This window comes from Anser cygnoides, chromosome 36 (assembly GCF_040182565.1).
Source record: "Anser cygnoides isolate HZ-2024a breed goose chromosome 36, Taihu_goose_T2T_genome, whole genome shotgun sequence".
Taxonomy (NCBI): Eukaryota; Metazoa; Chordata; class Aves; order Anseriformes; family Anatidae; genus Anser; species Anser cygnoides.
In genome coordinates, this window is record NC_089908.1 from 2,613,625 (window position 1) to 2,641,051 (window position 27,427).

At 46.5% G+C, this 27,427-nt stretch overlaps 1 protein-coding gene across 1 annotated transcript; it reads right to left on the reverse strand.

The window, feature by feature from the left end:
* Positions 1-635: 635 nt before the first annotated feature.
* LOC106048536 (transitional endoplasmic reticulum ATPase) lies at positions 636-24,280 on the reverse strand. Its single transcript, XM_048056141.2, has 17 exons — positions 24,105-24,280; positions 18,321-18,432; positions 17,763-17,935; positions 15,416-15,558; positions 13,647-13,777; positions 10,220-10,351; positions 9,754-9,856; positions 8,848-8,981; positions 8,494-8,629; positions 6,852-6,964; positions 6,039-6,203; positions 5,807-5,929; positions 4,594-4,806; positions 3,066-3,374; positions 1,993-2,148; positions 1,487-1,641; positions 636-1,073 (listed from the first exon to the last, which is right to left on the reverse strand). Exons 1-17 carry the CDS (start codon positions 24,119-24,121, stop codon positions 968-970), a joined length of 2,421 nt encoding a protein of 806 aa, XP_047912098.1. The 5' UTR covers positions 24,122-24,280; the 3' UTR covers positions 636-967.
* Between the last annotated feature and the right edge of the window lie 3,147 nt (positions 24,281-27,427).

Below are 27,427 nucleotides of genomic sequence, written 5' to 3' on the forward strand. Positions count from 1 at the left end.
GAAACTGAAGGAAAAGCACAAGAGTATGATCAAAACCTGACTACCGAGTATAAGGCACAATAAAGGCCAAGTTGACAGCAAAGAACCAAACCTTTCATCAGAAGCCCACAGGGACACACAAATAGTTTCTGCAGAAGGGGGAATCTCTCTGCAAAACCTGATGAACACTGTTGCTACAGCATCAGAGGAAGCTCCTGTTCCCAAACCACACTCAGGTCACACTGCACCAGGCTCCAGAGACAGCCCAGGAACCCTCTCATGCCTGCCTTCAGGCACAGCGGATGAAAGGGGGATTTCTGGAGGAGTCCTTTGCTGCACAGAAGTCAAAGCAGCAGGAGACCCAATGGCTCACGGCCAGCATCAGAGAAGCAACGCCAGATACCTGCTGCTGGCAGCAGGGCTCTCTTGATTCTTACTGCCAAGTTATGACACAGGAGAGAGATTGCCCAACCAGTTTCTTCTGTGAAGATGAGCTAAGAAACATACGGACAAAGAGCAACCTCACACGCTCCAGGGAAATGCACAAAACAGACGAGGGGCAGCTGAGGAGTGCTCACACAGCAAGCAAGACATGGCAGACACAGTGCTGCTGATGCTGTGGCAGTACCACAAAAAGGAATTGCCAGGGGCCTGGCTAGAGTTTTGTGGGATTTTTTTTTTTTATTATTTTTATTTTTTTTAAATACAGGCTAGTGTTGTACCCTTTGCTAAAGCTGCTGATTCTGCCACATAAACTAGAACAGAAATTTCTCGAAATTAAGTCGGTTCCCCTCCTTGTTAATTCAGTCTGCCTCCCAACTGAACATCGGTCTGTATTTGCATTTGCAGAAAACATTCCCTGTACAAAGTCTGATGCGCAGCTACACTGTTCTGACTGAGGAATGAAGAAGCTGAGAGTCCGCTGAACATTCGATTTTCCCTGTACAACGTGGCCTGATTTGGAGTTTGGTCCAATGAGGACAGCGAGTTAACCGTAGAGATCATCATCATTGTCTTCACTGTACACATTGCCCCCGCTGCCACCTCCTGTGCCTTGGCTTGGACCAGTGCCTCCCTGGTTTCCTGACGGGAACCTGCAGGCAGCAGTGCAGAAGGGGAGAGAAGAGATGCTCTTCAGAAGCTTCCTCACAGCTCAGCACAATCCCCTCCCCTCCACACCAACTCCCGGGTGCCAAGTAGGAAAGAGGGGAGAAATGTGCTGAAGCCTTAAGGCAGGTGATGCAAAGGCTTACACTGCTGCCAGATGTTGCTTGCATTAAAGGAAAAAGGGCTGATGGGCTTCAGGAGCACTAACAGAGCAGCTACAACTGACCTGCAGCACAGCCTGTACCACCATGTGCTCAGCTGGCTGCTGTACACACTGGGGGGAACCAGAAAACGTGGTGGAAGAGGGAATTGTTACCCAGAGAACAGCAAAGCTGCCCTCAGTGCTCTGCTCCTAGGGCTAGCTGAGCCACACTGCCTTCCCTACCTCCCTCACGGTTACCTGAAGCTGCCAAAGCCACGGCTCTGCTGTAGAGTCTGTGCAAACATCTCGTATTTCCTGATGTCATTGTCACTGACAGAGCGGCGAGCAAAGCGCATGGCCTCCTCAAAGTGATCCCTGCGTATCTCAGGAACCGGGTCATCCTCCTCCACCTCCTGCAGTGGGACAGAGGGCCCAGGTGAGCTGTGGGCAGCACACCCACCCACAGCCCCCCTCTGGGTCAGGAAACAACAATACCCACCAAGGCAGGGGCTAGAGAGGGATGCTGCAGCAGACTGAGTCACAGCTGCAGCAGGGGCCTTCTGAGCAATGCCAATGATGAGGTACAACAGAAGGCCCTCACCCTCCCTCCCACAAGAAGAAAACAAAGTGCTCCAGCTCAGCGCTCTGTGCCGAGCCTACTCATTCTCATCTGAGGATTACAGAGAGGAACGCATCATCCCTCACCCACGGGCAGAGACGGGCTGCCTCTCTCATGAGCAGGGAAAGCTGAGTGCCCCACTCACCATGGCAGAAGGGTTGGTCTGTCGCTCACGCTCTCGCCTGATCTCACTCTCGATGGACTCGCGGATGGCCAGTTTGCAGGCACGCTGGCAAATTTCTGTCAGGTCAGCCCCCGAAAAGCCATTGGTCATCTTAGCTAGGAAATCCAGGTCAACATCCTAGGGAAAAACAAGAGGCCTGTCCTTTACACCTTGCATTCTCAGGTGACAAAGAAGTGCTTTTAGATCCCATGGTACCAAGGTGCTGCCTTAATTTTGGCCAATTTTAGAACGGCAGGCTGTTAAGGCTCTTGTTTCTGGTAAAAGTTAACCACACACAAAGGCAGGCCACACTCCCCCCACTCACAGCGAGAACCTGCTACACAGCTACAAATGCCTCTGCACTGTTCACCTTCAAGAAGAAACAGGCTGACTTTCAGATGCGATTTCCTCAGGTCTCAGCATTAGGAGTCAAATGAAATGACTGGAAATGGAGATGGGGAGGACAAACAACCTCCTCTCCTCCTTCCTGTCAACTGACAGAGTAATACTACAAGCTTCTTTAAAGCTTTCCTTCACAGCAGTACTTTAAAAAGTAAGAATGGCCTAAAAAAGTTTGCACACTCGCTTGACATCTGTTTTTCTCTGATTAACCCTATGAGTTTCATTATTGCCTGCTTCCTAGGCAAGGCATAGAACTCTTGCCTATGAAAGAGCTCAGCAACAATTAACTGCAATTGTTCCTCTTCAATTTCCATTTCCCATCCCCATTTTCTACATTTATTTTTCTTTCAGAGTACAAGAATCTCCTCCATCTTTCCATAACAGGCGTTCCTGCACTGTAGGCAGAACTCTACTATATGACAAAGACCTGCTGTGCTGACACACTGATATCTAGCTGCATTGGTACCTCATTTTAGAACTCGAGCCTCCCCCTATCTCTCTTCCATCTATTTCCACTCTTCAGGGATGGAAGGTTTCCCAGCTCTGCAGTGCATGGAGCAGTCCCCAGCCCTCCTCTCTGTCCCCCAGCTCGTGAGGAGCATGTGCAGCGCACTGCAAAACCAACTCAGGTACAGTCATGGCACAGATCCTACCTTAGCAACTGGTGATTTCCTCAGGTTGGCCTTAAGAATAGCAACCCGGGACTTCTCGTCAGGCAGGGGGATGTAGATGAGTTGATCCAGGCGGCCAGGGCGCAAGATGGCTGGGTCAATGATGTCCGGCCTGTTGGTGGCACCGATGATGAAGACATTCTTCTTGGTGGACATGCCGTCCATCTCTGTCAGGATCTGGTTGATGACACGGTCTGCAGCACCGCCGCCATCTCCGATATTGCCACCTCGAGCCTTTGCGATGGAGTCCAGCTCATCAAAGAAGAGCACACAAGGGGCTGCTTGGCGGGCCTGCGAAACGCAAAGAGAAACAATTAGTCCCTGTTAAATAACACCAGGCGAGGAGCACACTGATTTCACGCTAAGCATACCCTAAAATTACAGCAGCTCAGAGGAGTACCAGAGCACTACTGCCTCGAGAGCTTGGAGGAGCTACTCTAGAAACCCTCAATTAAATTCTGAGTAACAAGGTGAATTTCCCCAAAGCTGAGAGCATCGTAGACCAAGCAGAAGTATGGTAACTCTAATGCAAAGAGGGAAAGCTACAACCAATCTGCCAGGACCAAACTCTCCCAGCAAGATCTGGAGATGTCAGTTGGTTATTTAGGCACTGGGGTATCCATAGTCACAATGTATCAAATAGAAGGGGCAAATCCAGTCCCTGTCTTCAGCTACCTAATGGGTAATTACAGGCAAAAGGAGTCAGATCCTTCTTTGAGGTGCGCAGTGAAAATGGGTGCAAACTGCTGCAAAGAAAATTCCAGTTAGAAATAAGGAAAAAATTCTTTACAATCAGAGAGTTCAAACATTAGCACACAGGCCCACAGAGGTCTGGGATTCTCCATCCTTGGTTGCTAATGTACAAATCAACTAATACACACGAGACATACACAAACCAGATTTCCAAGTTATCTTCCCTTCCTGCTCTGGACAAACAGTTGGAGCAGATGGCCTCTGAGGTTCCTTCCCAACCTACATTTTCCTCTCTCATTCTCCTTCCTGCTTTGCTCTTTCAGCAGCTTCCCTGACTACAACAGTGAGGATTCCCATGGTAATCCCTACGTGGGACAGGAGGCGACACTATCTACAGGGAACTGGGCAGCAGGAGGTGAACTCCTTTCTATGCCATGCATATTGCAGGACAAGACCCTGTAGGATGTTTTGAAAATCTATAGAAGGTAATAACTAATGAGCTGTCAAAGTAAGTTTTCAAGGTATGTTGAGGATATTTATGTCACTCTAATGCCAGCCTCATGGCTAAGGCACTAGCACATTTATCGTTCTTTAACAAAAGATGCAAACTGTAATGGGAGAAAGAACATGTAAATAGCTATGTTCCCAAACAGGATTAATTCCCTAACATCAGGAAAGCAGCCCCTGCTGACAGTGCAAGTGAAGAAAACACAAAAAATACACAAATAAGAACTGGGCCAGTAACAGACACAGTGGAGACGATGTTCTGGGGGCATCTCAGCACAAACGTAGCACAGGGAGCAGAAGAAACACTTACCTTGTCAAAGATCTCACGCACGTTGGCTTCAGACTCTCCAAACCACATGGTGAGCAATTCTGGGCCCTTGATGGAAATGAAATTTGCCTGGCATTCATTGGCAATGGCTTTGGCCAGAAGTGTCTTACCACAACCAGGTGGCCCATAGAACAGAACCCCCTTTGATGGAGTCATGCCAAATTTGAGGAACTTGTCCGGGTGCTCCACAGGATACTACAGGAGAACAACAACAAAAAATTCTTGTGATGAGCAAGCCTGTGCCTTGCCCCTAACACAAACAGTATCTTAGATTTCTAGTGAGTTAAACACAAGTTTCTGCCTGCTCAGGGCCACTAGAGTTTTTAGCTGGGGACTGGTTTGAAAAGCACCACAGCTCAATTGTAAAGCTGCCCTAAAAAGCCTATTTATCTTAGCCTAAGAACTAAGCACCAGCTTGGGTAGTTTTGGGTAGTAGCTTGGGTAGTTTTCCAGCACACTTAACCCCAGCTTCGTTCTGCCCTGCAGAAGCAAAAGGGAACAGCTCATTATCCAACCTAGTCAGCTCTGCCCTCCAGAGACACACAAGGTGCCTGATATGAGCACTTATCCTCAGCAGCAAGGTCAGAGCTAGGTGATGGTTTAACACCAGAAAATTAGACTTCTATTTATTTATTATTAACTCACAGACACATTGCCTCTATAGTGACGACTGAGAGCAGGGATGTATCAGAAAGAAACCATCCTGATGCAGACACCAGAAGTTTCCACAGACATTCATGACTTTTTGTCTCCCTTCACAGAAGGCTTCACAATCATTTTTCACCTGTCCTGATGGTAACACCAATAAAAAGCCCTTTGGAAGCTCACTGCATGAGAATCTTTGTTCACCTTCTGGCAGATAAAGCCACCATGTAACAGGATTCTCAGCAATGGTCCCATTGCTTTGCTGGCTTCCACTTATGAGAGGCAGAACTTCTGCATTAAGCACAAGACACATGAAAGATGTCATCATACACTCAACTAAGGAAAGTCTGATGCTGCTTCCCAGCACCTTCCTCTCCCTAAGTTCACTAAGATGGAACACCGTGGTATTTTCAGTCCATTACAAGCAGTTATCATAAAAACTGCATTTACCCTGTTCACAGTCCAAACAGGAATATGAAGAGGTTCTGGATTTTACCACCATAACTATTACTTAAGCTGACTAGGCAAAAAATCAGCTGGAAATGCTTACCTGTACAAGCTCCTGGAGTTCTCTCTTTACATCTTCTAGACCACCAATATCTTCCCAGGTAACTTGTGGCACCTCCACCACAGTCTCCCGAAGAGCAGAAGGGTTGCTCTGGCTCAGAGCCCACTATCGTTAGAAGAAACGTCATTAAATAATGCTATCATGTCATGCTCACATGCTTCAGATAAACAATTAGACATTGCACCTAAAAGAAAGAGGGGCACTCTTGCATTACCCTGAAGTCATCCATGGTCACAGCCAGTGAGTTCATCACTTCAGCATCGATGGTTTCATCTTCTAGGTCTATGAGATCCATCTTCTTTCTGATAGCCTGAAGAGCAGCTTCTGAGCAAAGAGCAGCCAAGTCAGCACCAACATGTCCATGGGTCTCGTTTGCCACCTGAAAGCAAAGCACTGACTATGACTCACAGGAACACAAGCAAGCACTCTGCATGCTCTGGTGACTCACTCGGAGGTGCAATGAAACTTTGGAGGACAGAAACATCAGTGTTCCACTGTGGGTTCAAGAGACAAGTGCCACCACATATTTAACAGGCAGAGACACTGCTGTTCCACCTCCCACTTGAGATCAAAGTTGCAACTGAAATTCAGATGGCACAACACAGAAAGATAACCCCAAGACTGGAGTTCTTCATTCAGGACAGAAATAACAGGAACCAACTGAGTTTACATACAGTATCCCATGTCACCACACCACTCACTCACCTCCCTGAGAGCTGTTTTAGGTTTACTAGTAGAATACCACAGCAAACAAACCCAGGAGGACAGTGGCAAGGCATGTGCAGACTGGACTGATACACAATTGTTTCTCTTAGCCACGCCACTTTTAGCTAGTGAGCAAGGATTTTTGGTCACTGGTACACTAGTTGGAAGGAAGCCCAGATCACACGTTCACCCACTTTCACACTGTCCTAAATGAGCAACTACATTTATATGATCAAAGCCATAACAACTCTGCCACTACAAAACACAGCATCAGCTAATGTTAGCCTGCAGAGAGAAGCTTTCCCAACAGCATTCTGCTCACCTGTTCCAGATCCACATCATCAGCCAGTTTCATATTTTTTGTGTGGATCTGCAGGATCTCCAGGCGCCCAGTTGCATCTGGGATACCGATATCTACCTCTCTGTCAAAACGACCTGGGAAGTACAAAACATATGTTGAGCTGCTGATTCTGCAAACCAAAGAAGCTGCAGTTGCTGTCTTCCTCTGACTGAATGACATAATGACAAGCCACACGGACATAATTTCAGAAAATGCCAGAGTTTCGGGTTTCTCTACAGCATGTATCAGCATAGTTGCAGAGTCAGAAAGGAAGAAAGGCCTTAGCCATTTAGGAAAAGTGAAACTACTGTATTAACTAGACTTCAAGACTACAAAAAGCAGAGTACTACAGGTTTAGCAATGTTTTCCAAGCTTCATCTGTAGGAAGGGATACTTCCCCTAACCAACATACCATGAGGCATTTTTGTTTACTTCCACCTTTGTGTCCTCAGCATAAGAGTATGTGAATTCTGAGAGACAGATTTAGTTTTTTAGAACTTCCTACAGTAATCATCATAGCAAAACCCAGGTGGTGAAAGAAAAAAACTGCCCCATTATCTGGGGAGGCAGGAAACCTATATATTACTGCGATATTAACTAAGGTACAAACACCTATCATTTGCCTCTAGTCATGCCTCTACACACTAAAGATGCCCTTTTCTCCTGCAAGCTTGACAGGTTTGCTGCTACACACTTTACCAACTGCTCATACACCAGACATTCATTCACGCTGTAGAGTTTTGAAAACATGGAGCTTGGAAACTACCAGACTCCTCATTAATAAAAGGGAAGTCAGACAATTCTTCTACAACCTCAGGCGCACACATCCCCTCAAGCAGCCATTTACTCCTTCAGTGTGTCCTGAGATAGCCTCACCTAACAGAGACTACCACGTGATTTCAAAGTATTTTGTTATTTCTACAAGTTCTAACCTAGTAAGACAGAAAATTATTTCAAAGACTAGAAGCCTAGAAATTAATTACAAAGCAGCAGCTAGACACAAATCAATAGTCTATGAAATACACAGAAGACATTTAATATTAATTTCTGCTCAATCTTTACAAGGCCCCCAAAGCATAGTCTGTAACAAAGCATCTGATTGTATCGGGTTTACATGGCATGGGCTTGGTAGCAGGGGGGCTACAGAGGTGGCCTCTGTGAGCAGAGCCCAGCAGCTGCCCCATGGCAGAGAGGAGCCAGCTCCAGATCCTCAGAAAGGGACCCACTGCTGGCCAGAACCGAGCCAAGTTCAATAAGTGATGTTATTTGTGCCTCTGGGAGAGCATATTTAAAAAAGGGAAAAAACATGTTCAGGGGAGGACACAGAATAGGGTGGATATGGGGGGGGACGGTGTTTTTAATTTGCTTCTAGTTTCCCACAGTGCTAGTCTGCTAGTGATAGGCAATAAATTACATTAATCTCCCTATGCTGAGCCTGTTTTGCCCATAATGATAATTGGTGAGTGATCTCCCTGTCCTTATCTCAACCCTTGAGCCCTTTCCATCATATTTTCTCTCCCTTTTCCTTTGAGGAGGGGTGAGCGAGCGGTTGTGGAGGAGCTCAGCTGCACAGCAGGGTAAAACCACCACAGTGGTGCAGAAAACAGATGACAATCCTGGTTACCAAATCTCCTGAGTGCTGGGTCAATGCTGTTAGGTCTGTTGGTAGCTGCCATAACAATCACATGTGCTCTCTGTTTCAGTCCATCCATAAGAGTCAGCAGCTGAGACACTATGCGACGTTCCACCTCTCCATGCGTCTACAGAGAGACAAAACAATTATTAGACTAAAAGCTCTACAGCACAGGAGCTGGACATTAGAGACACAAGCTGCTAACAAACATTGTGAACTATCTATGATTCTTCTCATGCCTGAGTTCAAGCATTAACTGCTGCTTTACCCTATACTCAGATTCATGCCAGCTGCCACCAAAAAGGGTGTACAGACACTTCTTTACTTCCTACAGGCTATCTTTACCTTCTCCCTCTTAGGAGCAATGGCATCCAGTTCATCAATGAAGATGATGGCAGGAGCATTCTTTTCGGCTTCTTCAAATGCTTTCCTCAGGTTGCTCTCAGACTCACCAGCCAGCTTGCTCATGATCTCAGGACCTGAAAAACAGCAGCACTGTGGCACCCCGAAGAGACACAGCTAGCCCCAAGGCATGCAGGTGATTTCTTTAAGTACAACATTTAGATGGGAGTATCTATATTTCAAGCCAAAGCAAACACTATCAACCAAGTTCACTAAATTTGCAGCTGAACAGGCAAGAACAGAATGCAGAATTACTTTCTATCATTATTCTGGTGTGTTCAGTTTAACAGAATGCAGCACTAGTCAGTGAGCTACCTTTAGCTGCCTCTTTTCTTACCCTATTTCACACTTGGTGAGCTTCTCTGTAATGTGCCACCACACACTGCTAATGCCAGTCCTGTATGCCAGTATGTGAAACAAAACAGGTCTTGTGCTGTACTTGAAGGAAAAAGAACTGCAGTGCAGACCAGATTCTTTTCTGAATAAAACATGCTGGCAGCAACAGAAACGAGTGTTCTATGCCCATATACATAGAATAATCTTACTGCTTCCCTCCTAGCTCTGCCCCTACCAACATAAACGCTCAGCTAGACAGACTCCAAATTCCTGCATCACAAAACTGTCTTTCAACCACTGCTACAAAACAATCAAGTTTAAGGACAGTGCCACTACGACAGATGCTTCCACACAAGTGGCCTCTAAGTGTCCTCAGTGGGGCACTTGAAAGAGGTAAGAAAGGATGTCAAGGACACAAAGGTGGCTATAAGGTGGCCTTATCTAAACCATTCACTACCATTATGTGGAAGAATGACCACACAGTTCTGGGTCCAAAGCAGACACCAAGCTTACCATTGATCAGGAAGAAGAAGGCCCCAGTTTCGTTGGCCACCGCTCGGGCAATCAGCGTTTTACCAGTGCCAGGAGGACCATACAGCAGGATGCCACGTGGAGGCTGAGGACAGAGGCAAGGGATTTAGGTGGTAAGCTAGTATCTGAATGCCTGAGTAGCTTCACAGTGAATTCCAAGCATTGGATAAAGCCAGTCTGAAACTGTGATGCTGGCTCATGCAACAACTGCCATCCAACCATCAACACCCTGACTACTTTACGTGACACACAAACAAAAACCTTGCCAGTAACTGACAGTGATGATTCAAAGCATCACTCTGCTTTACAAGTGCCAGCATTTTAATCTGTGCCTAAAACATAAGGAAATGGTCTCCTAATACCAGCATTAAAAAAAAAAGTTACTTATTCCCCTCCAATAAGTCATAAACCTCCTACATCAAAGTCAACAGCAAAGGCAAGTGCTTACCTTCACCCCTATGGCCTTGAAGAGTGCAGGGTGTCGGAGGGGAAGTTCCACCATCTCTTTGATCTGAGCCAGCTGCTTCCGGCACCCACCAATGTCATCATAGCCCACTTCATTCAGTGACTCTTCTTCATCCTACCAGGAAGGAAGTTTATTAGACATTTGAGTGAAGACAATTACTTTCTATCATTATTCTGGTGTGTTCAGTTTACTCTAACAGAATGCAGTATTAGTCAGTGAGCCACCTTTAGCTGCCTCTTTTCTTACCCTATTTCACACTTGGTGAGCTTCTCTGTAATGTGCCACCACACACTGCTAATGCCAGTCCTAGCTTTTCAACAATCCCTCCCAGTTTACAGAACCAGGAATCTGGGCTATTGCTTATTGTTGTTTCTTTGCTGTTTTGAGATTCTCACTTTCAAGTCTTCCTGGTGTCTTCAACAACTGTTTCTTAGCTCTGACTTCCCAGATATACAATGGAAATTACCTGCTGTAGTAGGTTTACATGGCAAGGTTTTGGTAGCAGGGGGCCATAGGGGTGGCTTCTATGAGAAGAATCCAGAAGCTGCCCCATGTTAGGTAAGGGCCCCACTGCTGGCCAGAGCCAGGCCAATAAGCGATGTTGTTTGCGCCTCTGTGAGAGCATATTTAAGTCAGGGAAAAAAAATGCTGCTACACAGCAGCTGGGAGAGTGAGAGGAGTGAGGAACAGCCCTGCAGGCACCAAGGTCAGTGAAGAAGGAGGGGGAGAGGTGCTCCAGGCACCGGAGCAGAAGTCCCCTGCGGCCTGTGGTGAGGACCATGGTGAAGCAGGCTGTCCCCCTGCAGCCCACGGAGTACCACGGTGGAGCAGGGTTCCATGCTGCAGCCCGTGGAGGAGACCACGGTGGAGCAGGTGAACCTGCACCGACGGAGGCTGCGGCCTGTGGAAGACCCCTGCCAGAACAGATTCCGGGCTGGACCTGTAGCCCGTGGAGAGGAGCCCACGCAGGAGCAGGTGACCTGGCAGGAGCTGCTGCCCATTGTGGGAATAAAAATGTTGTTTTTGCAGAGTTACATTGTTTAGAGGGAAGGAATGTGGTATTGAGATATGCTTGCAGTGATAAGAAAGCTTAACAGACAACCTTGTAAAATGCAGACAACCGGACTCCTTAGAACAACTAGGCGGAAATCACTGTGTAAGAAACATTACCACCTCAAAGAGTCTGTGAAGCACTGGGTAGATTGTGAACCTGGATTACCCACTCAGTGGGGAAACGGGGGAGGGTCCTGGTCATTGAAAAAAGTATATAAACTGTGTTATGGAACCAGTAGGTGCGCTCCTGCTTGTGGGACGCCCACCATTGCAATTGTGAATAAAATCGCTACTTCACTGAGATCCTTGCCTGAGCCTAAGTTATTGGTTACGGAGTGTTTCTCACACTATGGGGGACCCAGGTTGGAGCAGATTGCACCTGAGGGATGGACCCCGTGGTATGGACCCATATCTGGAGCAGTTCTTGAAGAGCTGCTGCCTGTGGGCAGCCCCTGCAGGATCAGTTCGGGAAGGACGGCATCCCATGGGAGGGACCCCACGTTGGAGCAGGGGCAGAGAGTGACTGAGAAGGAGCAGCAGAGACTAAGTGCTATAGACTGACTGCAATCCCCATTCTCCTGCGCCGCCCAGGGGGAGGAGGTGGAAGAGGGTGGATGGGGGGAAGGCGTTTTTGGTTTCTTTCCTTTGTTCCTCACTTCTCTAGCTTGTTAGTAATAGGCAATAAATCTTACTGTCTCCCTACTCTGAGTCTGTTTTGCCTGTCACGATAATTGTTGAGCGATCTCCCCGTCCTTATCTCAACCCTTGAGCCCTTTGCATCGTATTTTCTCCCCCTTTCCCTTTGAGGAGGGGGAGTGAGAGAGCGGCCATGGTGGAGCTTGGCTGCCCACCTGAGTAAAACCACCACACCTGCATATACCTAGACCTCTCACTGAAACCCAACCTCTTGAATGACAGCCTCTGCTAGCAGACTCCCTACAGACTCAAGCACAAAAACAAGCTGTGTGATCTTCTGATGTGGCTAACCGATAAAAACAGACAATGAAGCCCAGTATAAAATACACTTATTCCTTAAACTGCAAATGACATTTCTAAGCACTTGAAATACCCTAGTTACCATACAGTTCTCAGATGCAGTGCTTTCTTTTTGGGACTAACTCAAACTAACTGAGAATGTTGAAATTCAGATGTGCAGATAAGACCAGCTGTGGCTAATTCTTCCAGTACAGCCCTACAGCAATCATTCTGCTTATGGCTGTGCAAATCTCTGCTGGCCTTAGTTATCTGTAATGTAAGGCCACAATAAAATCATAAAATAGCATAGCCTGGAATCTCAGAGGGGATCAAGCCAGAGCCCCACAGAGCCAGGACTACTACATGAAGCAGGTTGCTCAGAGCCTGGCCCTATCAAGCACTGAAGGTGGTCTCCAGAGCTGGAGATTCCTGCTCACTCTGGGCCCTGCTCTAGGCTTTGCAGAAACCTATTTCTTAACATCTACTGGGAATTTCCCTTGACCCAGCTTCTGCAATTGTCTCTAGTCCTGTTCCTAGGCACAACCCTCAGAAGAACCCATTCATCTACACCTTTCCATCAGGCAGTTGCCAGAAAGCCTGCCCCTTCACCTTCCCTTCTCTAGCATAAGGCCACTCTCCCAGCCCCTCTTCATTTATTTTGGCCTCCAGCTATTCATCATTTTGTTGGCCTTGGCAGCAAACACTCTGCTGTGACCTGAAGAGCCCAAACAGGATTCATTTGGTGCCTCACAACCATCAAATAGAGGTGAATTTTTCACAAGGCAGCTAACTATGAGGCATACAGCCACCTTACCTCATATCCCTGAGATTTCCTACTCTACAAAAGTAAGGTGGCCAACTCCTGACAGACAAGTAACTCAAGCTGCCTTAAACTTGGGATACTCAAGGCTAGATACTGTAAGGGATTTAATTAAATGAATAAAGCTGTTTAAAGATTTCAAGTTTCTCATTCAAAAAGCATTAATCACTTTCTCTTCACATGGCATGAAATTTAGCGACACATTAAGTCCTCCCTGCTATGGATCAACAGAATTTCAGAATGAAAAGATACATCTAAGTCCAGCATGAGGTATCTGGAAGCAGATGCAGAACTAGCTGCTATCACATTGTACCATTTTCTCAGCAAACCTAAGCATTAGTGTTATCTCAGTGTCTGAGGAAGAATACTAGAAGCACATTTCTTCCATTACCTTCAGCAGCAGCTCATCTCCTGAAACCAGAGTTCCTAACCATAACATTCACTACACAAAATGCCAAACCAGGAACTGCAACTCTGCTGCTCTCCAGGACTGTCACAGAAACATATTTCAGTGGACAGAGTGGATTCAGGACAAGAACTACATGGCAGGATTCAGCTCACCTCTCGTTTGATGGGCTCTCCTTCACAATGGATCACTGTGTCCGGAGCCACTATGCAGTAGGGACTTGGATCTGTCTCCACCACTTTGAATTCCACCGCACGCATTCCTCCACGCACCAAGAAGATGTCACCTGTAAAATCCCACATTTCAGTAGCCTGCTGAGGTGATGTCTGCAAAATGTCAACCCTTGTACTACTAGCAGCCATAGAGGATAAGGAAGTAGGTTACACATGCATATGCCACTGGCATTTTTAACACTGCTCTACATTTTAGACTCAAGAGCTGCGTGTACCGTGACTACCAGAGCACTGTTTAGATCTGCAGCAGTTAAACTTTTCAAATTTCATCCAGAAACAAACAGCAAACAAGAGAAAAGAATACTCTACCTAAATACCAAACAAAGGCAATGAATCACATTTATTTTCCATTCAGTTCCAATTCAACTGTTCTAGAACGATTTTTTATTAAAAAAAAAATTCTTAAAAATAATTCAAATGTAGTTTAGGAAAAAAAAAGTTCAAACTGGTTTACAATGTGTTTGATCAGCTACCTAGTCACAAACTGAGGTCAAGCAACCACAGTCTTTTCAAACAGGCTAAGAATAGGGTCCAGGGGTAAGATGCTCAAGTTTTTCCTGTCTCCTTTAGAAACTAGCTATCGCTTTACAAAAGAGGTGCCTGCCTCCAGTGTAAAGCCCAGAGACAGTAAATAGTGCAACCACAAGTGAAAAGTCATAAGGCAGGAGAAGCCAAAGCCAGACTGAAATGTCAAACCACCCTGAGATACAAAAAGCTTTCAAGAAATTTGCAGAGCAACACAAGACTCGATCCCAAAAGCAGGTTTCTTCAACCAACTCCCAAACTGTCCCATTTTGACTCATAGTGCCTTACGCTAAAGCACAGCAACAGCTGACTGTTTCACTAGGGAAATTCTCTCTAGACACCATCTGCATATTGGTTTTGCTACTACTGCTCCAAAGAAGTGACTTTCAGAGTGGCTGTTCCAGTCTGCACATAGACATGCGAAGTGCAGCCTTGAATGTTCTACTTCTGTCTACTTTCTCAAGAAGGGGAAGAATTCTAGCACTAGAAGCAACCAGGGAAGATGCAAAAAGCCCTAACATAATAAAAACTCATTTGGAAGTGGTTATAATAAGTTGCTATTAGTTATAGTAACTGCTCGTCTCCAGAAGCAGAATAATATATATATTAACTATGACTCCTGGCTAAACTGGGCTACAGAAGTTGGAAAACTTCATTCAACTTGTGTTCATACTGTATTAGGAGCTATTTGTTCCAGCAGAAGTGCTACTAGCTCAGCTCCAAAAGTGCATTTTGTTTTCTAAGCACTCTCCCAGTTATTAATTGAATTACTCTGAAGAAGTGAATTTAGTCAGGGTGCCAGCTGCTCTATCCAACCAATTGATGAACACACAGGCAAACACCCAATCCTGTCAAGTGGTAGCAAGTTAGGAGAAAATCTTGTTAAACTAAGTTCTACCTGAGACTTTTCTAACACACTCCCATCCAAGGTAGCAGGAAAAAAAAATAAAGCAGAATGTTCATGCTGCTGTGCAAGCCAGTAGCAGATATTACCCTTTCTTCTGAAGATTAGGGAAAATTGAATCAGCACCAGCAAGATCTCACTCTGCAGATGCCAGTCTGATGCTTTGTAGCAATCTGTGCAAGTCCCCAGAAATTCTCTTTACTCAGTCTTAGGACTAGACCACAATCAGCAGCATCAGGACTTCAATAACATGCGCTATTACCTTTTCTGATGGGTCTGTATGCTTCCAGGAAGTATGGCTTGAGATAGACCTCAAACAGATTCCCCGTGATCCCTTCTACTGTGTCATCAATTGGCAGCACATGGATACGTTTGCCATATTTCACATCTGGGCAGGGCTGGATGCTGCAACAGAAGAAAACTCCAGTTAGCCACATCATCCTCGACTTATACCTGAGTCTGGAAACAGCAGTGATGTCTCCTCCCAGGCCAGTACAACCACCAGAAAGGACTCTCCAAATCCGTGCTCAGACTTCCCACCTGCCTAAGAACATTTCGATGCTGACAAGGTAAATACCATGCCCAGGGGAGAGCTAGTCTTCACAACACATGCCTTCCTTCACTCCTCTCAGCCCTATCCAGGCTGCTGGGGAGTTTCAGACTTTCCTCTTACCTCTGCTCTTCTTCCAGGATGCCCCTCACCATCCCCAGCAAATTCAGAAATTACTAGTGCAGCCAGAAAACCTAGTGAGTCAGAAGCTAATTTTTGTTTCAACAAGGAGTTACTGCTGAACTAACTGTAAGGGAAAGTGAGCTTGGGGTAACTTTTTTCCTTTATCTCTGTCTTCTAACTTACTACAAGGAATAGAGCCCCCTGCTGCCGATAACCCTGATTCAGAGCAAGGTTCTCAAAGTACCAATCAGTGGTAATTGGCTTGCAGCAAGGCATCCATCAATCCCACTTTGTGGAGGCTGACATTTAGGTTAAAGTCCTAAGGCCCTTTCCCGCTTTTTAAATAAACACCACAGCTGTGATTTTACAGGGTAGGCAAACAGCCTACCATAGAAATAGCTGAGTATCGAGCTGTGGCTGAGAGGCAAAAAGCTCAACTGTGCTTTGCCTGCTAAGAAAAGCCTACACTGAACTGCAACTGAGCATACTACTTTTCATACACTGCTTTGTGAGAGACTCTTAACAGATTCATTTACCACATGCTTTACAGAGAGGATACAGCAAAAGGGTAAAGGAAAAGACCGACTGTCCCAGAAGGAAAACAGTTTACAGACCACAAGCAGGAAGTGATTAATGCATGAATCTGTATTTTGGCAGAGACCAGGCCACAGAAGGTAAGACAATAAGTAATTAAAGATCAGCAAGAAAAACTTATGAGGGCAAGAGGTGTCAAAGTTCTCTGACCCTTGCAACAAAGCTAAGAATCTGTAATGCATCTGGAGGGCTGAGAACCGCTATAGACACAGTCCCAGCAGAAGAGGCGAGGGCAGAGGCTCAATTGTCACACTAGAAAAGACTCCAACAGCAGCCCCCTATCAGTTTAAGTTAAGAATTCACCTTTACTTCACAGGGACTGGGTCAAAGCACTGTTCTGTTCCAACTCTGTTTAAAACTTGCATTTTCTAGTGATAGAGAGATGGGCGGTACAGCCTCACCCCTCTCCTCTACAAAGTTTGTATGAAACATATTTTACATTTACAGATTATTCCAGGTATCATTCCAGGAAGAAAAATGCCAGAAACTAGGTTCCAATTTTCCCAGAACATGTAGGAGATTCCAGATTAGGAAGATGCTCAGGAGGAGGAGCTGTCAGCCTTCCCATACCTAAGCCTGCAAATTAGCATTTTTGTATTTCAGAAGTGCTAAGGCAGTTTCCCTCTACTCCTATCATAGAATGGAAACTGTTTTCTGTAACCCATGATGTATTCTACATGATGTGTACTTCAAGTGTTGCACAACAAAATTCCTGCAACACTTTTAAAGCATTCCTAATTCTAAAATTACTTTTATAACAAGAACTGAAATATACATAACCTGACTATAAACTTCCTTTGGGGATTTTTAATCTTGGTATTTGACTGCTTCATGTTTTTGTCATTCATTCCTAGCAAGTTTCAACTTCTGTATGCCACAGGACAGCTTGGTGCTTGAGCTAGATACTGTGAGATCAATTATAATATTGCTTAATGCTTTCCCCTGTTAATGGCATAGAAATTAGAAATTTAGACAAGAAAAAATTGTGAATTCATCTGACAATGTAAAGTTGGGAAGAAAACTGACAGCAGTGGAATATTTAAACTATTCAATTTAATGACAGGACCTGGGCCCATAAAAGTGCTGAAGAGACTTCAAGAATCTTTAGCATCATTCTTTAGTATTAACCCCAATATGTACACAGCCAGAAACACACCCAAAAGTTAACTGAGATCCCTGATGTAAGCTGTGCACTTGAAAATGTTTCTGAGGTCACCTCTGGAAGATGTAAGAATACTTCCTGCAGATCCTGTCTCTGCTACTGACTGAATGAATTCAGGGCCAGCGCACAAGTTATTTGGACAACTCAGGGACATGCAACAGTCAGCAAAGCAGTCCCCACCTGATCACATCACCCAGGCGCACTCTCAGGTTGTTGCGAACAACCCTGTTCATGCGAATCTTCTCATCTGAGCAGGTATCATCTGACAGAACAATGCAGACTGCTTCTCTCCTCTTCTTTCCTTTTAGCAGAACAGTATCTCCTCTGAACAGTTGCAATTCATCCATTTTTGCCTGCAAACAGGAACAACATTAGAGCAAGCTTTTGAAAAAACAAGAATTTGAGCTTGTGAAGGAGAGTTACTTGACTTTGGAGAATTACGTGTTGGAAGACATGAACTAAATCCACAAAGACACAGGATCCCACTACCCTGGTCATGAGCTAATCCTGAAGCCAGACTAAGGGCTTAAGCTTGACAGAATCTTAAAAGTTCAGCATCAAAATATGTTTTAGCATAGAAGAGTGCTCAAAAACAAGACAACCCACCTCCCTCACCCATAACAGCTGCAGCTTCTTATACAAATAGATTCACATCGCAAAGTTAAATTTCGAGTTAATATACAGCAACAGCTTGCATATTACCCAGATGAAATGCTTTGATTTTCACCGATGACACACCTGGGACAGTGACACAACACTGTTGTCTTCATTGATGGCTTCATCAACAATTAACCGATTGGGCCTGTTCTTCTGCTTCAGAATAGCAGTCGATAAGTCATCCGCTTTAGAACTGGAGAAGAAAACAGAAGTTATGAGTCTAAGCAATACCACTCCTCCCTCTCCAGCTACCCCCCTGCTTTGGTCTCCATTAACTATAGGTTTTTATCGTCACATCTTTTAAAAACCATACTGGTTTGTAAGACAAAAGAGAATATTCTTCCTAGGCACCCACTCCAGGTGTTCAAACCAGAATGCTTTCTGTGAGTAAATATTAACTACCTTACCAGCCTCAAATAGAAATAGCTGTGAAGCTATCTGTGAAAAGAAGTGGTCAGTGAGATGTTGCTGACTGTAAGATGTTTTGCCTAAAAGAATTAGTCAGACTCATCTGCAATCACATGTAACCACTGCAACCGAAACAAAAGTTTAAGTCTATTTGGTGACAAATCCCAGATAAATAGGGGAATTAAAGCGCAATGTTGCAGCTCCCCTGACAGGAAGAGCTGTAAGAGTTTAGCCTGTCAAGGGCTATTAGTTAAACCCAGCAAGCCAGTAGAAATATCCAAGTGCTCATTAAAAAATGTGATATATATATATTTTTAAGGATATAAGCACCTTTCTGCAACATCTTCATAGGAGTCACTGCAGCTCTAGCCCACTACACCACAAGAATTATGACAGATAATTCGTTTGTCTTGACAAAAATCAAGCAAAACAAACAGCAAGGAAAGGGAAGAAAGGCAGATTAAATCACTTCCTTCAAAATCTAATACAGCAAATTATTCATTTCATTAAAAAAAAAAAACACATAAATTTGAACCAAGAAGATCTTGGAAGTTGTACATTAGCCAATCAAAACAGCAAGAGACCATTGGAACTTCCCTTGATAGGCATCTGACTACTTTTTCAAAGTAGTCCAGAAGTGCCATAGGTCATAACAGAAAGTGATGTAGACTTGTGCTTGACCTAACAAGACAAAACAAACAAACAAAAAAAAATAATACCTGTCTTTGTCCTAAGCGAGCAGCAAGCACCAGCAGAGAGCAGGAAGCTCTGAGGACAGCTGTGCTGGCTGCACCCTCCGGCTCTGTTTAGCTCTTTGAGAGACAAAATAACCAGAAGAAATCAAACCCTGAGTGGAAGTGGCAGAGCAAGCAGCTGCACAGCATGAACACAGCACGTTGCAGCAGAGCTTTGCTTAGCGTGTTCACTGCATCTTTAGAGGTATATCATAGGTGTGACATACCTCCAGCATGACGTTACCTGAGGTACCCCTCACACCCTCAAGACAGAAGTGTTTCCAAGACTGACTGTGCAGTATTGGCTCTTCTCTCTGAGGCTTCAAAAGAACAGGGGAACAATACAAGCCTATGAGAGCAGCCAGCTTGTTTCCAAACGGTTTTCAAGCTTTGCATAAGCTCTAGTAGCGTAGGAAACATATTGTAAATGAGGCCAAAATTATTTTAAGCAAACAGAACAAGGAGTTGTAAAACATGTCTTTCCAGGACTGCCAACACTGGCCAAGTTGCCTTTTTCACTTTCTTCATTAAGAGTGCAATAGGTAAGAAATTAACATCTTCAATGAGCATGAAGTGTTACAGACCCACTCGCAAAATCTGAAGAGAGAGAAGGAAGTCTGCTGGACACATCCAGGAAGAAGCTCACAAATTCCATCTTCAAGCTAAAACATGGTCCTAGGAGAGTCCTAAAAGGGCTTGGATTTCCAGGAAAAACTAACAGAGCACTAAGAAAACTAAAACAAATAAATGGTCAGGTCAGATAGCATCTTGTAGTTAAAACAGCGGGCAGAAATAACAAACTACTTGTAAGGACCTTGCATCAGCTCCTGGACACTGGAAATTAATTTAGCAGGTGCATTTAAAAACTTGTACAAGGGGACACTAGCAAGCAACAATACTTCTATTTAGTTCAAAGGCTGAATGAAATTCATACCCCTCCACACGAGATGTGGATCCAAAGAGCTTCTGATAAGAAACCATTGCCAGAGTTTGGCTGCATAAACTGACACTGAAAGTGAGTAGCTCTCCCTCAGGACACAGAGATTGCAATGCAGCCTAAAAAATTGACTGGGACTCCAGAGAAAAATAAATGGAAGAGGAATTGGGCAACAAGAGAAAGTTTTTTGACCAAAGCTTTCAATAAAGCAAAAGCTGTATAAGAATTGGGGAGGGAAGTTCAGCAATCTTCCAGTACACAGCAAGAGGTACATTTAGTTCTGCTGAACATGAAAACAAAATTTTAGTACTGAAGAACTGAACCTGCAGTTCCCTAAGTAAGAAGTAAGGGCTGGATTAATGCTATCTGTACATTACTGCACTTAAAGCCATCGAAAAACTTGGAGGCATTAAGAAAGGAATAAAGGTATGCAGGAAACAGCACACATATCTAAATGCTTGGGCTCAGCTTCAGTTCTCTGACCTAAGAGTCATGCAGACAAAGAACCAAAGGCGTTAAGAAATTACATGGCAGCTACACAGGCAAGTGATGTTGTTTCTCCTACAGACAAGTGTAAGGACTTTGACAGAGTCTTCCTGGAGCAGCTGAGAACATTACCATCACCATTTGCCCTTGTTGCATCTCTCCTGGGCATTCCTCACGTGATAACTGAAATGACAGAGCAAAATACATCTTCGTCCCTCAACCACACTCAGACAACATCTATGCAGCAGGGAAGGAGAGCCTGAATTAAAAATACTAACCTAGAAAGCCTAAAGCATGGGTTGTGATCCTCTGGTAAACTGGTAAACTTCAGTGAGGGGCCAAGGCAGTGTGAGAAAGTAAGTTGTGTTTTTGCAGTAGAGAACTGATTTTCTGTATTCCAAGGTAGTTGTGTAGTCACAACAAGGAGAAATGCTAAGTAGATAAGTGGACAGTAGGAGGCCTCACTGTTCCAAAATAAGGTAGAAGCTTGAGAAAAACAGGATGAGCAGTGTGAGAACAGTAAAACAAAGATCACAAGTTCTCAAAGCATAAGAAAGGAGAAAATAAAGGGTTGAAAAAAAGAAAAATTGTACATATATGGTATAGAGGAGCGTCGAGTAGCTTGTGAACCTGTAGTACTCAGCCAATGAGGAAACAGGGGAGGTGATCAGGTGTCGGGTAATAGGGAATAAAAGGTTATGAGTTGTTTACTAAAATGCGCTCCTGATTGACAGGACGCCCGCCATTGTAATCGCGAATAAAATAGCTTCACAGAAGAGCCTGTCTGAAGAAAATTATTGAGATTTTTCTCACAGCAGACAGCTAACCTAAGTAATTTTTAAAGCTCCCCAATGAGTTTTCTGTCAGAGAGAAACTGCAGCTTCTTTAGATCACCTCCCCAACTCCTCCGTTGTGTCAGTTCCCTCACACACTTCTCTTCTCCCTCGCTTCTTTCACTGACTCAACAGAGAGACAAACTGAACGCAAAACATAACTTTAGAGCTGCTTGGGGATTAAAAGGAAATTCAAAACTTGCCCCTAGACAGAGGGCAGGAGTGAGGACATAATCCCCTGCACAGCTAATGGGCAAACTTGTACATAAAGAACAAGACATCAGTAAAATTGAAGCAAACACGTACTAGCCCTGAAGCCTCCCCAAAAAGGGGTTCCCAGGTCTCATCCTTAGTCCCCTTTTCTTTCAGTGAAGCAGCCCAACAGACCCATTTAACACTGGAAAGGGGAGGGGGCCACTTTAACAACTTTTAACATCTCAATGTTTTTTTGCGTCAGAGCACCCCTTGTTCAGCACATGGTAATGCCCAAAGGCTACACGTTACAGCAGACTATATGAAGAGAGAGCAGAAGATAATTACTGATGAGCAATTCTTCTGAAAACAAGCACTAATCTCCAAAAATTCCCATGAACTAGGGAACTAAGATGTTCCTGCAAGTCTGTGGTGAATATATAGTGGAAAAGTCACTGACTCAAAACGATTCCAGCTTCAGCAATGAAAGTGAAAACAATCACACCTTCTGGAGGCTGGTGGGCCTTTTAAATCAACGCCCTCACAAACCTTCTTTTGAGACAAACCCGTCAGTAGTTTCTTACAATCCTGACCCTGGAACATCCATGTTACAGACTGAACTGCCTTCCCCAGGTAGGTATTATAAATCCACAATGCATTTTATCCATTAAAGCAAATGACTGATGTTTCTGGTGACTGCAGCCACATACTAGAACAGCACAGGGAAACCAAGTAGTGAGTTCATCCCCATGCCTGAGATGCCAAGTTCCTAAATGCTGTGCCAGGCAGGTACGCACATAAAAACGAGAATCTCTTCAGAAACCACGCTCTGGTGGCTCTTGCAGTAAGACAGGGAACAAGATAAAGGATGGTGATTCCTAGGTCTTAGCCAGCACAATTGTATGTTAATGACCCAAAGATAAGGGAACAAAAGACTGTATGCATAGATAATGGCACCAGCAAGAACTGGCTTGACTGCTGAAGTCTGTCAAAGACAGGAAGGGTCAGGAGTTTAGAAGACTTCTGGCCTTCATCAAAAGACCACCCAAGTACTCCATGGGAATAGGGGCGGGAACCTACCTTGATGATTCTTGGGAGACCTGATGAATATGCAAGAGACTTACGGGAAATGAAATGAATATGTATTTGTCCCACTGATATAAGCACACTGCCAGTAACCCTTGGTGTGTGTGTGTGTGTGTGTGTGTGTTAGGCAGAGCAGTCCCCCACACACCTGGTGCCGTAATAAAGAATATCTGCTTAACAACTTTGGTTATTGAGTTTTCACTGCATCAGCAGTGCTAAAGCTCAGCTCAGCAAGATGGTTGCCAACAACACCGCACCCAAAATTGCAGCTAAGATGCAACTCTTGTCCAGTTGCAGAGTAACTTCTGTCGATTCCTATGTGGTGGTGACAACTTTGCGAAAGTGGACCTTCTTTTAAAGGCATCGTTCAGCTCAGCCAGCTGCAAAATGGGATTTTTAGCCTACGCTTCCATCACAAGCTCTACCATGGTCACTGAATTCTTAGCACGTCTTGGTAGAACCAAGCAGGTCTGAACTTCAGGAGTTGCAAAAGAAAAGGACAACGTAAACAACAGGCACTAAGGGGATGAGGGGTGCCTCTGGGAGGGTAAACAGGTCATTGAGGCATTGCCGGATTTGTGAAATTCTCTTCAGGTGCTATTTTTAACACTTCTCAGAGCCCAACGCACGTGGGACAGGAGTGGGGTGACTGCTGTCACTCAGCTCAGTGCTGAGGAGTGTGAAAGCTGATCTCGGGCCTGGAAGCAAAGCCAGGCCGAGGGGCAGGAGCCGCCAGCACGGGGCACCCCGCCTCGGCCCAGCCACAATATGTCTGCCTCCCCAACGCCTGGTTCCTCACCGGCCAGGGGGCCAGCGGGCCAAAAGCGGGCCAGGGCCGCGCCGGGCCGAGCGGCCCCGGGCCTGGGGGGAGGCCCCAGCCTCAGCACCCCCCCCGAGTGACTCGACACTTCCCGGCTGGGGGGAGGGGGGGGGGGGGGGCGGGAGGGGAAGGAAGACGCGCGCGGGGGCCCCCTGCGGGCACACGCCCGGCCGGGAGCACGCGGAGAGCGGCACCTCCCCCTCCCGCCCAGCCCCGCCTCCTCGGGGCCTGCATGACACAGCGGGATCGGGCAGCGGGGACCCCGCCGCCGGGCCCCTCCAGCCGGACACGGCGACATCACCGAGTCCCGGAGGGGGAGGGGGAGGCCGAGGCCGGCAACCTCAGGCCTAGGCCGCGGTCCGCACTTACTCGGATCCCGAGGCCATGGCGCTGATGGGGAAGGGGCGAGGGAGTCCTCGGACCAGGGCGGCGGCGGCGGCGGCGGCGGCGGGCGGCGGCGAGTGGCGGCGGCTCTCAGGGCGCTCGGCGCTGCCTTGGCCTCACAGCCGACTCATCGGAAAGGGGAGCTCCGCCCCGCGTCGCCTCGCACCGCCTTGCCTGCCTAGCAACAGCGCGCGTTGACCAATCGGAAATTCCGCCCGGCGGAGGCTCAGCTAATGGGAAAGGTGAAAAAAAAAGGGCGCTCGCCTTCTCTGCTCCGCCCCTCTCCTTTTTCCCCCTCCCAATCGACACGAGCCAAGCGCGACGGCCGTCAGCCAATCGTAGTGCTTTCATTTTCGTGGCTGATCTACCTGGCAACGCGAGCCGGGCGGCCAATGGTAAAAATCCACCAATAGGAAAATAGAGGTGGAAGACCCGTCCCGCCAGCGACCAATAGAAGGCGCGGGAGGCGGTTGACTGACAGCTCGGGCAGCGGCACTGGTGCGCTGAGCGCACCCGGGTTCCCCAACAGGGAGGGGCTAAGTCAGGACCAGCCCTTCGCTTGGCCCCACAGGCAGCTTTAGAGTAGGTTTTCCCCCATTTTAAGGTTTTTGGGGGGTTCTGTGGAGGGTGAGCTCCCTCCACTTGCCTCAGAGAACACCAGGTACTGCTGACAGTTGTTGTTGGCCAGCCCCCCACCAGCCACGCCCTTGGTTTCCTGCAGGTGCTTATGAATAAATTAATTACCTGCTGCTCTTGTGCTTAATTCCTGCCTGCCCTTTTTTCTTTTTTTTTTTTTTTAAAGGGCTGAAGTAAGGTGGGAGTTAAGAGCAACTGTGAGGCCTGTCTACCCCTGGGCTCCCCCAGCTTTAGGTGCAGAGGAGTTGGACCCCACTGAATTTAGGGTCTTCCAAGAGCAGTTTCACCCTGCAGCCTATTCTGGGTCAAGGCCAAATTCTTGCCTCATCAGCACCGACCTAGTTATTGAGGCGATACATTCGGGGCTTCTTCATGTTGGACACCAAAGAGTTGTTTTCAACCCTTTCTTTGGGCTTGTGGTAGACAAGACTCACCCAAGACTTAGCACGGACAGGGAACCTTCCTGAGCTCAAAACGAGCTGCATGAAGCACATGGTGAGAGCTTCTTCCCCCCTGCTTGCAGATGTAAGAAGGTGCAGCATTTAGGGCCAGGACCCCCAGGGACGCACAGGTCTCGGCCCTGCTGCTTTCCCTGGCCAGTGCACCACCGTGTAATTCAGACCTCAGAGCCCAAACTTCTTTTCCAGGCTGCAAACCACAGTGACTGAAAAGAGACAACATACACAGCACAGATGAGACCAGTGATCTGACAGTCCTTTGCTTTTTGAGGCTGTCTGGCTCCACCACCAGCTCCCTGGAGCAAGGAGTGATGGTGATGAGCTAATACCAGTTTCAAAGGAACAAGGGTATCTCCACCCCGGGGCATAGCCCATGGCAGCATCAAGGCCATGGTCTTCATTGCAAATGTTCACTCTGAATTGCTGGAGGAAAGGGGGCACAAAAAACTGCATAAAAGCCTCAGATCTATTCAGTTTATTAGAAAAGGGAATCTGTTCTGTTTCCGTCTTTTGGGAAATCCAGCTTTATCTAAGAGCAGTTTTGAGTCCTGGAGGAGTCCTTAAAGGCCTGATGTCATCCTGGTGCACAGAGACTCCAGCAGGTGGTGATGAGGACACTGGCTGGGTTAGCTGAAGGGATCCTGGCTCGTGCTCCTGAGGTAATCCTGTATGCTTCTAGCAAGAGATTCCCTCTGCAGGAAGGCTGCCTGCTTCACAGGAGGTACAAAGGGAAGGGCCTGAAAAAGAAGTGTGTTGCAGCAATAAGGTCTGTGGCATTCCCTTGGTCCTACTACTAGGAAGTTCACCCCTCCTGAAGGAAAACAAGGGGGGAAGCTCCCCTGACACATTCAAGCTGCAGGTAAAAGCCAGCAGGAGCTAAGCTAAACTGCCCCCAGTTTAAAGCACAGGCTGCACTGCTGAAACTCTCGTCTTTGGCCATTTGACATCCCAAATGCCCCACAACACGCCTTTCCTGTCCTTCCTGCTGCCCATCTTCCCCCCATGGGCCTCTCCAAGTGCTTCCACCAGTGAGCAGCAGCCTCCTGCTTTTGGTTCAGCTTCCATAGGGCTTGTATCAGGTAAGAGCTAGCAGCTGGGTCACATACAAGACACATTGGAGGAGGAGAGGTGGTGTGACAGGGGAGGACTTTCCCAGCTGTATCACAGGCTCTAATTACCCCCAGGGCTGGCAGCCAGGACAGAAGCCAAGGCAGATGACATCAGCCCTGCAGTACAGACAGCCACTCCTCTGCTTGGGCTGGGGTTTTCCTTGCAAGCAGGTCTGTAGCCCTGGTGCAAGGCTCTGGGAAGGAACCTTGGTCAGGACTGGAACCAGCAGGTTTGGCAGACCCTGCCAAAACTCACATCCCTACTCCCTACAGCATTGCAGTGCCACTGGAGCACTGAGCAGAAGGGGCTGGTCCAGGTGCCCACAGGTCACCCCTGTAGCAGCACATACCATGCCTTAGCTGTGCCCAGGATTTTTGACTTTCAAGCTGTCTCAGGGTACTGGTTGTGGGCAGGGTTCTGACACATTCATCCAGCAATAGTTTTGGTCTGTTTCTCTAGCAGTAAGCTGACCAGGCTCCAGAGGAGCACCTCAAGTACCTAACACTGCTAGTAGCCCTACAGCAGTCCTTGGTATTTAAATAAACATGACATAAATCATGAGACCTTCCTGCTGAAGGTAGCAAAGCAGTCCAGGGAAAGAAAAAAAAAGTGAGAATCCCTTCTGTTCCTTCCCCTAAAAAAGCCTCTCACCTGGCAAGACCTGCAAGCCGTACAGGAAATCCAGCAAGGCCTCCTTGTGCTTCCCCAGCTCCAGGAACTGCGTACCTCGCCCAGTGAGAAAAAGCAACCTGATCTTCTGGAGAACCTCCACTTCTGGCAGGAGATTCCCTATCACTGAAAAAAAAAAAAAACGCACACACCTGTGGACAGCACCCTCCAGACATTGCCCCCACATCCCATGTTAGTGGTAAAACAGGCCACACATTTACTTGGGCTGTTCATCTGCCAGCTCTCTGGCTCCACAAACATCCCATGGCAGACCTCAGCTTCAGGCTGCCAGGATGAAAGAGGCAAGGAGGCAGCAGAATGAACTAGCAAAGAACATCAAGAGCTCAGTACATCACATGCTTACAGCTTAACAGCAACCTCAGCAGGCAGCAGCCTGGCCTTTAGCTGCTTATTTGCAAAAACTAGTGCAAAATT